The sequence below is a fragment of the Camellia sinensis genome, chromosome 4, assembly GCF_055761805.1.
Source record: "Camellia sinensis isolate YWXY chromosome 4, ASM5576180v1, whole genome shotgun sequence".
Lineage (NCBI taxonomy): Eukaryota > Viridiplantae > Streptophyta > Magnoliopsida > Ericales > Theaceae > Camellia > Camellia sinensis.
The window spans coordinates 164,972,897-164,987,180 of NC_138964.1; the positions used below are offsets into that span (position 1 = coordinate 164,972,897).

Genomic DNA, 14,284 nt, shown 5'->3' on the forward strand with positions numbered 1-14,284 from the left:
TTTATTTGCTGCTTTTTGAAGATAGGCACAAGTAATGTCATGGTTTCACTTCCATTCCTTAGCAAATTGGTAAGCCCTGGGAGACTTTCCTTCATAAGGTCCATCCACTATGTGGAACAACAGTGGCTGCTGTCTATTCACTATCTCAAAAGCACTCTTGCTCGTAGAGCTACTCTTTTGAGAGTTAAAGCACAAATGTGCTACATCAAGAAGTTACACCCAATTTCGTTGATTGACAAAGTGGTGCAAATACTCCTCGAGCATATAGTTAAAGCGTTTAGTTTGCCCATCCGTCTCCGGATGACAGCTTGATGAAGTATTAAGTTGTGACCCAAGAAGCTTGAATAACTCCGTCCAGAAGTTGCTAACAAAGCGCGTATCTCGATCACTAACAATACTTTTACGCACACCTCAATACTTAACAATGTGCTTGAAGAAGAGTTGGGCAGTCTCCTCTGCTGAAACATACTTTGGGGCAGCAACAAATGTGGCATATTTGGAGAACCAGTCCACAATAGTCAAGATAGTCCTGATATCTCCCACTTTAGGCAATCCAGTGATGAAGTCAAGTGATATACTTTCCCACGGACATTTAGGCACAGACAAAGGTTCAAGCAAGCCTACTTTCTTCTTATGCTCAACCTTGTCTTGCTGGCAAGTGAGACAAGTGCAGACATATTCTTCCATCATCACGCATTTGGGGCTAATAATATCTTTGTTTCACCAAGGCCAATGTTCGCTCCCAACCCGGATGTCCTGCCCAAAGTGTATCATGGCACTCCCTAAGAAGTGTCTTCCTTAAATCACCAACCCTAGGTACAAATGTGCGGTTGCCTGTTGTCATTAGAAGTCTATCTTGCACCCAAAATTAGCGAGTCTTGCCCATTTTGACAAGGTTAATAAGATTCTCTGCCATAGCATCCTTGTCTAGATGAGCCTTGATTTTCTCCTTGATACTGGTTAAAATGGAAGTAAATGAACATACATGATGGCATATGGCAAGCTCTGCCTTTCTCCTTAGTGCATCAGCAACATGGTTGGTGGCAATGGCCTTGTATTCTAAGGCAAAATCAAACTCTACCACCGTGCTTGTTGTGCGCTTAGCTTAGGCTGTGTTAAGAAATGGCTAACAGCCGTGTTGTCAGTCTTTACAACAAACTGTGAGTCCAAGATGTAGTGCCTCTAAGTCCTCAGACAATGCACTACTGCAAGCAACTCTTTCTCATGAGCTGGATATCTCAGATCAGCATCATTGAGCTTCCTACTCTCATAAGCAATTGGGTGACCATCCTGCAAAAGAACACCACCCAAAGCAAAATCAGATGCATCAATTTGTATCTCAAAAGCTTTACCTAAGTCAGGTAGAGCAAGAATAGGATCTTTTGACATAGCTTCTTTCAAGGCTTGAAAGGCTTGTTGGCACTCCGCTGCCCAAACATATGGCTTGCCCTTCTTTAACAACTCTTTCAATGGGAAAGCTAGTCTTGAGTATCCTTCAACAAACTTGTGATAATAATTAGCCAACCCAAGGAATGACCGCAACTCTAGGACATTAGTGGGTGGCTGCCACTCTTGAATAGCCTTGACCTTCTCTTGGTCCATTTTGATGCATCCATACTCAACAATGTTTCCTAGGAACTTAATCATCTCTTGGGGAAAAAAAAAAATTTCTAGCTTGACATAAAGCTTGTGTTCCCTCAACTTGGTAAGGGCTTCTGAAGATGCTCTACGTGCTTTTCTAAAGTGGAGCTATAAATTACAATGTCATCCAAATATACTACCACGAATTGATCTAAATACTCTTAAAAAACTTCATTCATCATGGTGCAGAATGTTGCTGGGGCATTGGTCAAGCCAAATGGGATGACAAGAAACTCATAAGAGCCATAACGAGTAACACAAGTAGTTTTAGGCTCGTCTCCCTCGGCAATTCTTACTTGATAGTACCCCGATCGATGATCTAGCTTTGTGAAATACCTCGCTTTGCTCAATTGATCAAATGAATCTACAATGAGAGGAAGGGGATACTTGTTCTTGATGGTCAGCTTGTTGAGTGCCCGATAATCCACGCATAAGCAAAGACTACCATCATGCTTCTTTTGGAATAAGACAGGTGCACCGAATGGGGCCTTAGATAACCTAATGAAGCCTGCTTCCAAAAACTTTGTAAGCCGCTTCCTTAACTCATTCAACTCAAGAATAACCATTCTATATGGTGCACAAGCTGGTGGCTTTGCTCCTGGCACCAACTCAATAGCATGATCCACGCCTCGGTGTGGAGGCAACTCCTTAGGCAACTGTTCAGGCATAACATCTGCAAATTGCCTTAAGACCTTCTTGATTACGGCTGGGACAGGAGTGGATTCAAGAGCTTCATTCAACTTCAATGCGGCAACCCAAGTTTGCTCACCATGCCTAACACCCCTCTTGAGTTGCATAACTGAGACAAACGAGTCACTGTTGTTAGTGGCCATAGCAGGAATAAGACATGGCTTATCCCTCATGACACATATACTATTAGAATAAGGCATGACTGTCGTCTTTGTGCTTCTCAAGAAATCTAACCCAAGGATGGCTTGGAAGTCATCTATGGGTACTGCGGTGAAGTCTACTCTTCCTTCTCAAGTGTTAACCTTCAAATGAACAGATTTTGCAACCCCATAGATAGGCTGTGTTGCTGAGTTAACCGCTTTGATGCAGCTGCCATCCTTCTCTAAAGATAGCCCAAGTCTTTCAATTTCGGTCCCCACAACAAAGTTGTGAGTGGCCCCTGTGTCAATCAAAGCACGAAGGGGCTTCCTATTGAGTTTTACATCCACAAACATCAAGCCTTTGTTGGATGACTTGTTCTTGTTCAACTTGCCTGATGATTCCCCACCATGCTTGGGTTTCTTCCCTTTGCCTTCATCTTTGGACTCCACAAGTTGTTTAGGATCTGAATGTTTGCCCACTTTTCCACTCTTGGCATTCTTCTTAGACCTCCCTGTAGAAACCTTCTTCTCCATGGCATTCATCATATGAAAGGCTCCCAATCTAGAGCCAGCTGCCCTAGAACCCTTGCCACTTCGCCTAGATTGCACGTCTTCTCCCTCGCTATCATCATCACTTAGTTGAGAGACATGGCCAGACACAGTTTCTAAAGCATTCAAGGCACGCTTTTGTGGACATTCAGATAACTGGTGTGGCCCATTACATAAGAAACAAAAGATAAGGCCTTTTGCTTTGCTTGTAGAGAATTGTTGAGGGGCTTTTGCCTTGTCACCATAGCTCTTCTGTTGCCATTGTCCTCCACCCGAATGGGTTTTGGATGTAGAAGTGTTGGCTCCCCCACTCTTAGGTTTGCCATAGCCTTGGGACTTTCCACATCTCCTACTCTTGCGTGGGGAACCACTATCTCGTTGCTTAGGTTCGGCGTAGTCCGTAAGGCACTTAGCTGCTGTTTGTGCATGGGCTAAATCTTGTACTCTTTACCTTTGAAGTTCAACTCTGGCCCATGGCTTCAATCCCTCAAGAAAGAAGAAGAGCTTGTCTTTCTCTGGCATGTCTTTAATGTCTAGCATAAGTCCAGAGAATTGTTTCACATAATCTCTTATAGTGCCGGTGTGGTTAAGATCCCGCAAAGCACACCGGACATTATACTCAACATTTTCGGAGAAGAATTGGAGCTTAAGTTCATGCTTAAGTTGCTCCCAAGTCTCAATTGTGCATAAGTCGCATTGCATCTTATCATGTTTAGTCCGCCACCACAGCTTGGCATCATCGGACAAATACATTGTGGCCATAGAAATCCTTGTCTCCTCAGCATCGGCTTTCATAACTTTGAAATATTGCTCCATATCAAAGAGAAAATTGTCTAACTCCTTGGCATCTCGGGTGCCACCGTAGGCACGGGGCTCGGGCACACGCGCCCTAGTGAATTCCATGCCACCACTAGGTACGTTGCCAAAGGCACGGGTAAGAACACTAACCCGGCCACTGAGGTCTTCAATCTCTAGCCTGAGTTCAGTGACAACATCCTCAAAATCTTGCCCTTGAGTAGGGCTATGAGTTTGCTCAAGATCATGAACCTGTTGTTCAAGGGTGGCCAATGAAGCTGCCATGGCGTCCATATTGTCCATACGCTGCTCCAAGAGCTCAATTCTCTCCCTTTGCGTGGGTTGACGATTGCCAGTAGCATCCATTTAGAAAGCCAATAATAGAGAAAGCCAAATAGACTGGGCTCTTATACCAACTGTCACACACCGGCAATGCGGAAGCATTGACAAAGATATGCAAGTGTGTGTGGCGCTAGTTAACTCTCTTCACTAGCCCGTCAATAATGCTCAAAAGGTTTGCAAAGACAAGCAAACACAATATTAGTTAAGTTGATGAGCCACAAGATTGGAGACAAGCCACAAAATAGCAACCAATAAGCTAAAATTAAAGTAAGCAACAATTGAAAGACTTTGCACAATTTAAAGGCGAAATGAACTTTTCATTGATCAAAAGAAGGCATTACAATAGTTGAACAATGCACCAAAAGTGCTACAAAAGTTTCCTTACCATAAGCTAGGTTGGGGTACTTTAAAGGCACAAGTGGTCTAGTTCAACACTTGGGTACCCCCTCCTTAATATAGCTTGTTAAGCCTTTTCCTAACTGGCAAGAGAAAACATTCACTATGTTTAAGGAGTCATAATGGATTTTTAAAAATTCTACAAAAAGAGAAAAATTACTCCCAAAACACCTTTAATACTAAGGTATTTGTACAAAAATTTACAAGGCAAAAAGATTACATTTGACCCTCCAAAAGTTAGCATAAAATTGTTACTTGGGCAGGCAAGTCTATGGCTTGCTATGGCTAGGTTGCTTCATGGCATGTCTTGGACTATCTTGCACTATGCTTTGGACCTTTGCTTGCACTTGCACCAACAACTTCTTAAGCATGTTTTTAACTCTCCAAAAGACACAAATAAATGTGATATCAAAGTGTTGACCCTTGGATGGACGCACCTTGACACCTTGCCATGATTTGAACCATTACCACCTAACACCCTTGCTACCATGGGAAATGATGAAGGTGGCAGGAAAGAATAGAGTAAGGAAGTGGTGTGATGGAGAGGGAAGACAACTCGTGGATTGATGGATGAAAGGTAAGGGTATTTAGGTAATTCTAGTATATTATGTGAGGGCAGTGCTGTATTTTTCTCATTTTCTGTTACAGATGTTAAGGGACAAACATTAATAAGGATAGACAAACTACACATGTAAAGTAAGGGTTGGGCAACCACGCGCTTCAAAAATAATCTCATAATATTATTTTAAAAAATACGTGGGTTCAATGATATCGTATGGTAGATGCAAAGCAAATAAAATGCCCCAATTTCATATTCAACCACTTAATAATCTCGTTAAATCCATTTTATTTAATTAACTCACACTAAAATAATAAAATAAAAGAAATTGTCTGATCAAAATCAAAAACAGGAAAGGAAATTGCCACTGGCTCATGTCAAAAGGGTGAGCAGAATCATGAGATGAGAAACATGCCAACCCTCAGCTGTGACTGAAAACAATGGAAATTAAATTCTCAGTATAACTTTGTCATATCATAATCAACATCAAAAGGAAAAAAGAAAAATAATAATAATAATAATAATAATAAAATGGAACATTCATAATGTCATATGCATGCAGGGTTTACACTTAAATTCTTTTACTGATACAAGTCTTGCCCGGTGCATGCTCTCTAAAAATAAAAATAAAAAGTCTTGACCAGAGCATTAACAAAATGATTCTCTTCTCTGGAAACCGAACATTAAACATCACAAGTTCAAATCCATTAGATTGCAGTAAGTGCAAGGATTTGAACTTAGTTCCGGTTGACTATATATATGTCTGCCTTCAGCCTGCAGTTCCAACTGATCACTTGGAATTTGAAAATTCAGATCGATAGAAATCCTCATCTACAATTACTGGAGGTATACTCCATGTGCCAAGATAAGGTCCTGATAACTTCCCTCCTATACAAGAAGTCAAATCACAATCACATCATAGTCGAAACAAATCCATATTCAAAAATTGGAAGAGATTTTAGCATATGAATTGAGTTTTAATGGCCTACAGTTTACCTTCTCTAGTGGCTTCTTCACATCTTCTCTGATAATTAGTAGACAGTTTGGGATCCAAATCTCTCAATAAGCGATCATACTTCTCTTCAGCCTCACTAATGCATTTTGCCTAGCAGAAGGAAAAATAGATGAATTGTATAAACAAAAGAAAAAACAAAAATCAAAAAAAAAATATATATATATATATATCAAAAATCAAAACACCACTATAAGCAAAGAAATTAGTAAACTGATGTTGAGGAGTTTCTGCAAATACCAAAACATGCACAGCCATATACATACAGATGGATATATATGTTTCTACGCATGATTGAGATATTTGAGTACCCATAATTTTTGGGGCCAGCAACCCCCATAAGAGGGCCCAAGTACTGAAAACTCTCCAAAAAAATATTATGGAACCAAGAATATAATTACTCAAAAATAAAGCCTATTTTTCATTTCAATTGCCTTAATTAACAATACTTCGATAAAGTAAACAGTTCCAACTTGCTTGTATTCCCAAACTTAAACCATGGTGGTTGCATCATTTGGAGACATAATGATAGTAAAATGTACAATGAATTTTCTTGTTTATTTGTTTTACCTGATGCACATACGTAACGACAAAATAGAATTGGTATAATAGACTATTTTTTTTGACAATACCATCCACTCCGATCAACTCTTATAAGCCAATATGAACAACTAGAAGAATAATGACAATTTCTGCATCTTGAATAAGCACAGGTTCACAATATCTCATTTGTTGAACCAATGAGGTTCAAAATGAACCAATCAAGTGTTGTGTATTGTTTACATTGTGTCAACAAATTTGTACTCTAGATTTAAGATCACAATTTCAAAATGGCGACTACCAAAAATAAGAAGATGCTAATTGGCATTTCCCACAAGTTCAACATTCACCCAGAAAAAATAATAATAATTAAATTAAATCATATTTTTAAAAAATAAAAATTCTTCATAGACTTTGTAGGAAATTGTAGTAATTTATTGGTCAAGAAATAAGGAAAAAGCTATGGATATTGATATCCTCTATTGTGTCACATTTTAAAATACTGTTGGCACGTCCAAGATTAGTGCTTTACAATGTTTAATCAGTGAGTCTATACAATTTATACCTAGGTACATTATCATACCCACCAGCATGGTCGGCGCTACAGAAGCTCCATATATTCTAACAAACATGCGCAAAACATTAAAATTGTTCTCCAACACATCATCCTACAAGGAAAAAAAAAACACAATCTATGATCTAAAAAGAAAAGGATAAGCTGAAATGAAAATGGAAAGAAACACCTCACTATAAATGGACTCACCTCATAGTCAAACCTGCAGCATTATCATGTCATCTTGTTACTGAGGAAATCGATAGTATGCTTCCCACACATTATAGAAACCAAAAAAAAAAAAAAAAGAAGAAGAAGGAGAAGATTATCATTATGTTACACAACAGCTGAATTAAGCAATGTAAAAGCAGCAAAGGATAAGAATGCATGCACATAAAACCAGCCAGACATAAAGCTAAAAGAAGGATCCCAGAATCTAAAAAGTGCAAACATATAGATATAATAGCTTAGTGTGTATGCAAGTTCACATGCATTGGCACCAAGGCAAGCCTCTTGCACACAGTTACAATCCATTTTTTTGATCACATATTACATGGTAATAGAAGAATAAAATGATTCACCACTTATTGGGTAAAATAATGTTCCTCCTGTGGGCAAGTAGAAAATAATCAACTTAATTCATGGAATTGAAGTACTTACATATCATCAGACAGCTCAACAAGGAATTCTGAGACTGAGAGAAATTCCATGTGCAAATCATTAACCTATACAACAGCTTTAAAAGAAATACATTAATCTTGTGGAATATACCACTTCCAACAGAATGAAAATTTGACATTTTCTAGAATAATAACATAATTCGTACACACATAATTTTTCAAAACAAAAACAAGAAAACATGATTAGTGAGTTGCTGAAGGGAGTGGAGTGCCTGGAGGGGAGAAGTTGGTGAAGGAGGAGAGGGGAGGGGAAGGGAAAGAAAACTTGCTTTCAAAATAAATGAAAATATATACATATATATATATATATATATATTTCACAAAATTTTGAAAAACATGCCATTCTTTTGGCAAAGAACACAGTACCAAACATATATTTGTTTCCATCTTTCAAAAAAATATTGAAACAAAAGCATTACCAAACAGACCCTAATTAAATTACAATATCAGCAGTAGTTAAAACCATGCTATGGAAAATTAATCACAAGCTCATACACAAATCTTTTCATAAAAAATAAAAATAATAAAAAATTCCAATTTGTTGCATGAATATGAAGGTGAAAAGACTCTACTTATATCATGAAAGTTATGATACAAAACTTAAAAGAGGAGTGCCATGACATCAAATTGTTCAAACAAAATTAACAATTTTTTCAATTACAGGATTTACTCAGTTGTGATTACATGGCCAGGAAATTTTATGCCTATGCCATTCAACAGCAGAAAACACTAATTGCTGATTCATGCCATCAGTACTCCTAAGACAACCAAACATATTTTTGAAATAAAAAAAAAAATTTATTTAGGTTGCAAAACCAAAGAACATAAGCAATCGATAAAAAACCAAACAGAGCAATATACCTTTTCTCCTCTTAACTGGTATAAAAGAAGATTCAGCACCCGATAATCAAATGATTTTAGATGAATCGCCCTCATCACATCTTCAACTAAAATCTGTATAGCATCTTTCATCAAAATCAGGAAAGAAAAACATTGAGCATGCTTGTGCCATGTGCGACTTCAAAAAATAATATTAAACTATACAGGATGCATAGAAAACAGTTCAAAAACAACTAGGCCTCAAGTTTTGTCCAAATTCAGGAGTTCTACCAAACAGAAACCAAAAAGTGTAGTAATAAAATATATTGATTAGAAATAACATGAGTATATCGGACTCCATTCACAAGCACTTGGAAGAATAGAACAGTCTCTTGAGTTGCATAGTCAAGATTTACTACAACTGTAGTAATAATATAGGATGCATGCATCTTTTACCTGTGAGAAAATCTCGAATTCCAGGTTTTATATGTGTTTTCAAGCATAACTGTATGTCATATCAAATGCCCGTATAACTGGCAGATCCATTAATCAACAAAAAGGTACCAAATCGCTTCTACTTCTCTCTATATTGTATTTTAAGCTACATTTCACTTGTTTTGGCAACTCACGGATATATTTGTTATTGATGTCAGTAATTGGTTCTCCAAAAGATGTTGTTCTGATGAGTAAAATGTAGCGCCTTGACTCCCATCTCTCATGGCTAGCATATACAGTAGCAAGAAACACAACAATGTCTTTTGAGTCCTGATTAGCTAGAATTCATTTCAAAATCCACTTTTTTCACATTACACATTGTTTTTCATTACAACACCACCTAATACAATGAATTAGTGGACATGACTGGCTGATAATGCTCAATTTTATGATCTGTGCAGTTTTTACTTTTCTAAAAAAAATCTCCCAGAAAATTGCAATATGAGTACCTTCTTGTTGCTTGTTAAAGCACAACAGAGCTTTCTTTCTAGAGCCCAGTATTCCTCTCCATGCCTAAACTCCTCCCTTATCCTGAACATATAAAGCAGACTATAAAAACAAAATCCACTGTGCAAACTTGACACCTGTTTTGTTTTATAAAAAGCAAGCAAGAGCTCGAACCGCTCTGTCAAAAGTCCATGATGCTCAAGTGGAAGAACAAGAGGTCCAAATGGATTGGTTTTGAACAGCTCTATGAACTTAACAACCCAGCTCTGATTAGCTTCCTGCATCCAGTCAAAATCAATGGGCAAAGTAATAGTTGATGAACTACTTAACAAAAATTGTACTTTATTTTTTCCTTTTAAAGTTCTTAGTATTACCAAATGAAACCCTCTTTCTAAAACTGTAACTTCTTCAGTTGGTATTTTGAGCATTTTCTCATTTAATCTATCCAACTGCATCACCAAAACCAAGAGAATATTGAGAAATAAGAAAGACAAAGAGATCTAATACCGAATGATCAATGCTATCAATTTTTTCATAGGTTGCAGCACTCTAAACCACGATTGCATAAAATCACAACCATGCTTGCAGAAGTTCTGTTGGATAGCTCAAGCAACAAAATCCTTCTGCCCCTCTAGGCCAATAAAGGAAAGAAGATGGTGAAGAAATATAGGCCACTTGTGATGATTCATTAAAATAATGGCAACACATACTTCAATTTGGAAGTACAGATATGTAATACCACAACATCAAGTCACAAATGATCGCAGCCTGCACAGCTATTATTTGGAAACTCTCAACAGAACTTCAACAAATTAACCAAGCATTATTCATTGTTTCTCCATTTATGAATAAGATAGCCTAAGATGATAGCCTTACACAGATTGTTACCTGATAGATATAACTTTCTGTGAATGAAAGTATTGGCAAATATCTGAAGATTGATTGCGGCCTGTTAACATCCATGTCGTGAAACATAAAATAAGACCTGCACTGTTGACAATCATTACATGACTTTCATAACCAATTGGAAAATTTAGGTGAGAAAGAGTCTGCAACTAGGAAAAGAACATAAATTTATTAATATTCCAAGACTACATTTGTCTTAAATAGCTCCTAATGAGGATTGACGGAAACTAAAAATTGGAGTTATTATATATAGAGTTCATTAAATATAATTTAAAACAATAATTGGTTCTGTTGTATTGGCAACGGAGCATCACAAAGGAGAAATGGGGTGATTAAGTGATTTTAAATGGCATTATTTTGGAAATGTATTAATGAATAAATAGAGACACACTTGAATGTTTGTAATATGAGAAGATTCTCATTTGAAAAATGTAAGGTCAAACACACTGAACATAACAAATTTCACATGATACATGCACCTATCGAATAGATGTTTCATTTATTAATGATTCAGAGAATTGCATCAATAAATATGTGTCTTGTCTGAAAAAAGCTTATACATCAGCTAATCAGATGCTAGCTAACATCAATTTAGTACAAATCCCCTTAAGTAAGAAAAACTGTCTCATTAGGTAACTGTGAACATAAAATGCAGCTAAATATCATCACTTAAGTAATCAAGCCCAAATCCCATTATTCACAAAGGAACATTCAATAGTGCAAGAGCATGGCCACATGTGTAGCCAAATATGAAATGATCAGTTTATAACCTTTTCTTCTGACTTTCAACAGTCAGTCTAATACTAAAATCTGTTACTTAATAACCAAGCATTGCTTACAAAATCTTCCAGAGTAGAATTTGCATCTTGCATTGCCGCCAGCCCAACCATAGCCATGTCATCATAATCAGCTTGCAATGAATTATTGCCTGCTTTGTGCTCACAATTGCCTGCAAGAAATAGTATTCAGAATGTGTACATTAATGAAGATACAAATGTGTGTGCGTGTTCAGGTGATTCAAAAGTAAAGTCTAGTCAATCCTAGCAAGATAACTAGTCTCATAAAAATTTCACCACCACACCCTAGGCTTCCATCGTTTCTTCAACAATTATCTTAAAACACATTCCAAATGGAATCTCAAACATACTGGAAGCACAGGTTTGAACTCTAAAGAACAAAAGCATGAAACTAAGATCATGCAAGAAAAAGATTTCATCTTTCCAGTAAACAATTTACATGACAGAAACAATTTAATAAAGCGATTAATTCAATTGCATAAATTCTTATTTCTTTCTCTTTTGAGAGGCTTCTCAAAATATGTTGACGAGCAATTTGAACAAATTGAATTTTGGGGAAAGAGGGAGGGAAACAGTTTGCCTATTCAAAAAACCAAGACCACTGTATATGTTTACGAAAGTATCAATGAGTAGCAAGGACAGGTAATTAAAAAATCATCAGAGAAACCCTAAAGCCTGATGTCCTCAGAAAAATCAACTTGATTACTGCTGCCTTAAAACAACCATAAAGTTATACCTTTCTCACTGAGGCAGGGCAATGCTTCTTCAAGAAACACAGTAGAAATCTGTCAAACAAGTAATGTAAGCCACATACAGCCTTCTTTGATTGCTAAAGAAATGAAATCTAGTGATCAGAAAGGTATGTTTACCTTCGGCAAGTTCTCATATATCAATTTGCACTTCTTCTCCATGTCAAGGTCACCATATGGTTGTATCTTCAACATTAAATTTCAAAACCATAGAGAATCAGCAAGCAAATAACTTTCTTTTCTTAATTTTTTTCATGAGAAGAAGAACATGCTAACATAGAACAAGTGCACTTTTGTGTACAAATTAACAAGTGCGAACAGTTATGCCATGACTAGATGACTAATGAATGGTTACTTGTATTGTATTTCTCACAAGACTAACACTTTACTAAGCCATGAGAGGTCCTCATTTTATAAGTGCTGATGTTGGACAAGAAAATTAAAGTTTGCAAATTCCCCCAGCCCAGGTGTAAAGCATGCAATATGCATGTGTGCACTGTTTTTGTTAACTCTGTACCAAGATAAAATATTAACAGACAGACCAAAGCCATGCTAGCGCAAAATATAACCCATCAATAAAGGTGACCTGTTAGTGGCCTCTCACGAATTGGTTTTCAAGCCAACACATAGTGTTTGGTTCATTGAAATGAGGTGGAATGGAATGCTCACTCTTATCAAAATGTTTATTCTCAAGTTAGTTTCACTAAAAATTTGATACAAACTATATTGAAATGGAGACTTACGCTGTGTTTGGTTGGGGGATTTAGGGAGGAATTTGGAAAAAGAAAGGAAAAAGGTGTGTGAAAGTAGGTATATTTTATTCACATTTCACTTACTTTTTCCATTTCTCTTTTCAAATCTCTCTTCAAATCTCCCAACCTAACACAGCATTAGGGAATGTATCAAAATAGTTATTCCATAAGGAGACTAAGGAATGTCCATTACATTTTCATTCTAGTGAACCAAACACAACATAAATCAATAGGGCAATTTCCAACTAAGCATATTAGACAGCATTTATACAACCATGAATGTAGCTTGTAGTCACCTGGATTCTTTTCATTTTTTTTTTTTTTAAAGAGGGTAAGTTTGGGGGAAAATGACAAGATGGCATTGGAACATCAGTTTGGAACATAGACTAATAGTAATAAGTCAAGCTTCACCATCTTCTCCCATTTATTTCACGTTTCAAATTGCATTTAGGCTTTTACTCCAATTGGGATTCTTACTTTTTCTTATTCTTTTAAAATTGGATCACATTTTAAAATTGTGGGTGTAGGAAGCCATCCTAAGCAAAGCACTAATGTGGTCATAAAAAATAAGCCAAAAATTTAATCAATTATAAAAACTTGTTAATTGTAAGCCCCAATTCTGACTCCAAAGACATCTGAATCACTTCCTCCTACCCAATATTGTCGAACGGTTTTCAACAAAGAATGTGATGTTGCTCTATCGTAAACCCTTTTTCTTTTTCTTTTTCAAGCTTCACATAAAGATTGGAAAATTGTTTGTGGGTGTTGCTGGAGATGAGTGATTACCAAAAGGAGGATGAAATTAGCGAGGAAGCGATCGCAGTCGGCGTGGTTGTGATTGTGGTTGTTGTTGGAAGAAGAGATGGACTCTCGCGATTGCATCGACAGTATAGTCCTCTGCACTTGTTCCAGCTTCCTCAGTCCTTCCATTTCTCCGCAGTTTTATTGTACTCGTTTTTTTTTTTTTTTTTTTTTTTTTGTTATATCCTTCTCCTTCACTGTAGTATATAAAGAGGCAGTGCACATAATTAATGAACAATGCTCTTTTTTTTTTTTTTTTTTTTTCCTTAAAATTATGATTTTTTATGGTGTTAAATTTTATAAAAATAATTACCAATTTATATTAGGGAAAGATGCACTATAGCAAAAAGTCTTACTTATATAGTTAGGGAAAGACTATATTACACCTCTCTTAAATAGTGTATATTATATGTATCTAATAATTGTAAAAAAAATTATATATAATTTTATATTTTTTTAATCATAACTAAAAAAAATATAAAAAATTATAACCAAACGCAATAAGTTATAACTAAAATTTTAAAATAATGTCATAATTAAAAAAAATTTATCATAACTAAAGAATAAAATGAAATAACTAAAGGTGCATATGATATGAGATATGTATAATAGAATTCTCCA

General features: G+C 36.4%; 1 protein-coding gene across 7 annotated transcripts; it reads right to left on the reverse strand.

Annotated features, from left to right (window-relative positions):
* Positions 1-5,540: 5,540 nt before the first annotated feature.
* LOC114270429 (ATP synthase subunit B) lies at positions 5,541-13,848 on the reverse strand. 7 transcript variants are annotated; one of them, XR_014327810.1, is made up of 14 exons: positions 13,649-13,848; positions 12,231-12,296; positions 12,098-12,146; positions 11,404-11,513; positions 10,547-10,648; positions 10,033-10,107; positions 9,833-9,936; positions 9,661-9,742; positions 8,759-8,851; positions 7,878-7,953; positions 7,428-7,440; positions 7,230-7,332; positions 6,109-6,217; positions 5,541-6,000 (listed from the first exon to the last, which is right to left on the reverse strand). XR_014327810.1 is itself a non-coding variant. In XM_082866803.1 (14 exons), exons 1-14 carry the CDS (start codon positions 13,790-13,792, stop codon positions 5,903-5,905), a joined length of 1,191 nt encoding a protein of 396 aa, XP_082722929.1. In that variant the 5' UTR covers positions 13,793-13,846; the 3' UTR covers positions 5,541-5,902. The 7 variants fall into 7 exon arrangements, 3 of the variants coding, with proteins under 3 accessions (XP_082722929.1, XP_082722931.1, XP_082722930.1); XR_014327808.1 differs by having other exon boundaries at positions 7,878-7,942; positions 13,649-13,847; XR_014327809.1 differs by having other exon boundaries at positions 7,252-7,332; positions 13,649-13,847.
* Positions 13,849-14,284: the final 436 nt, after the last annotated feature.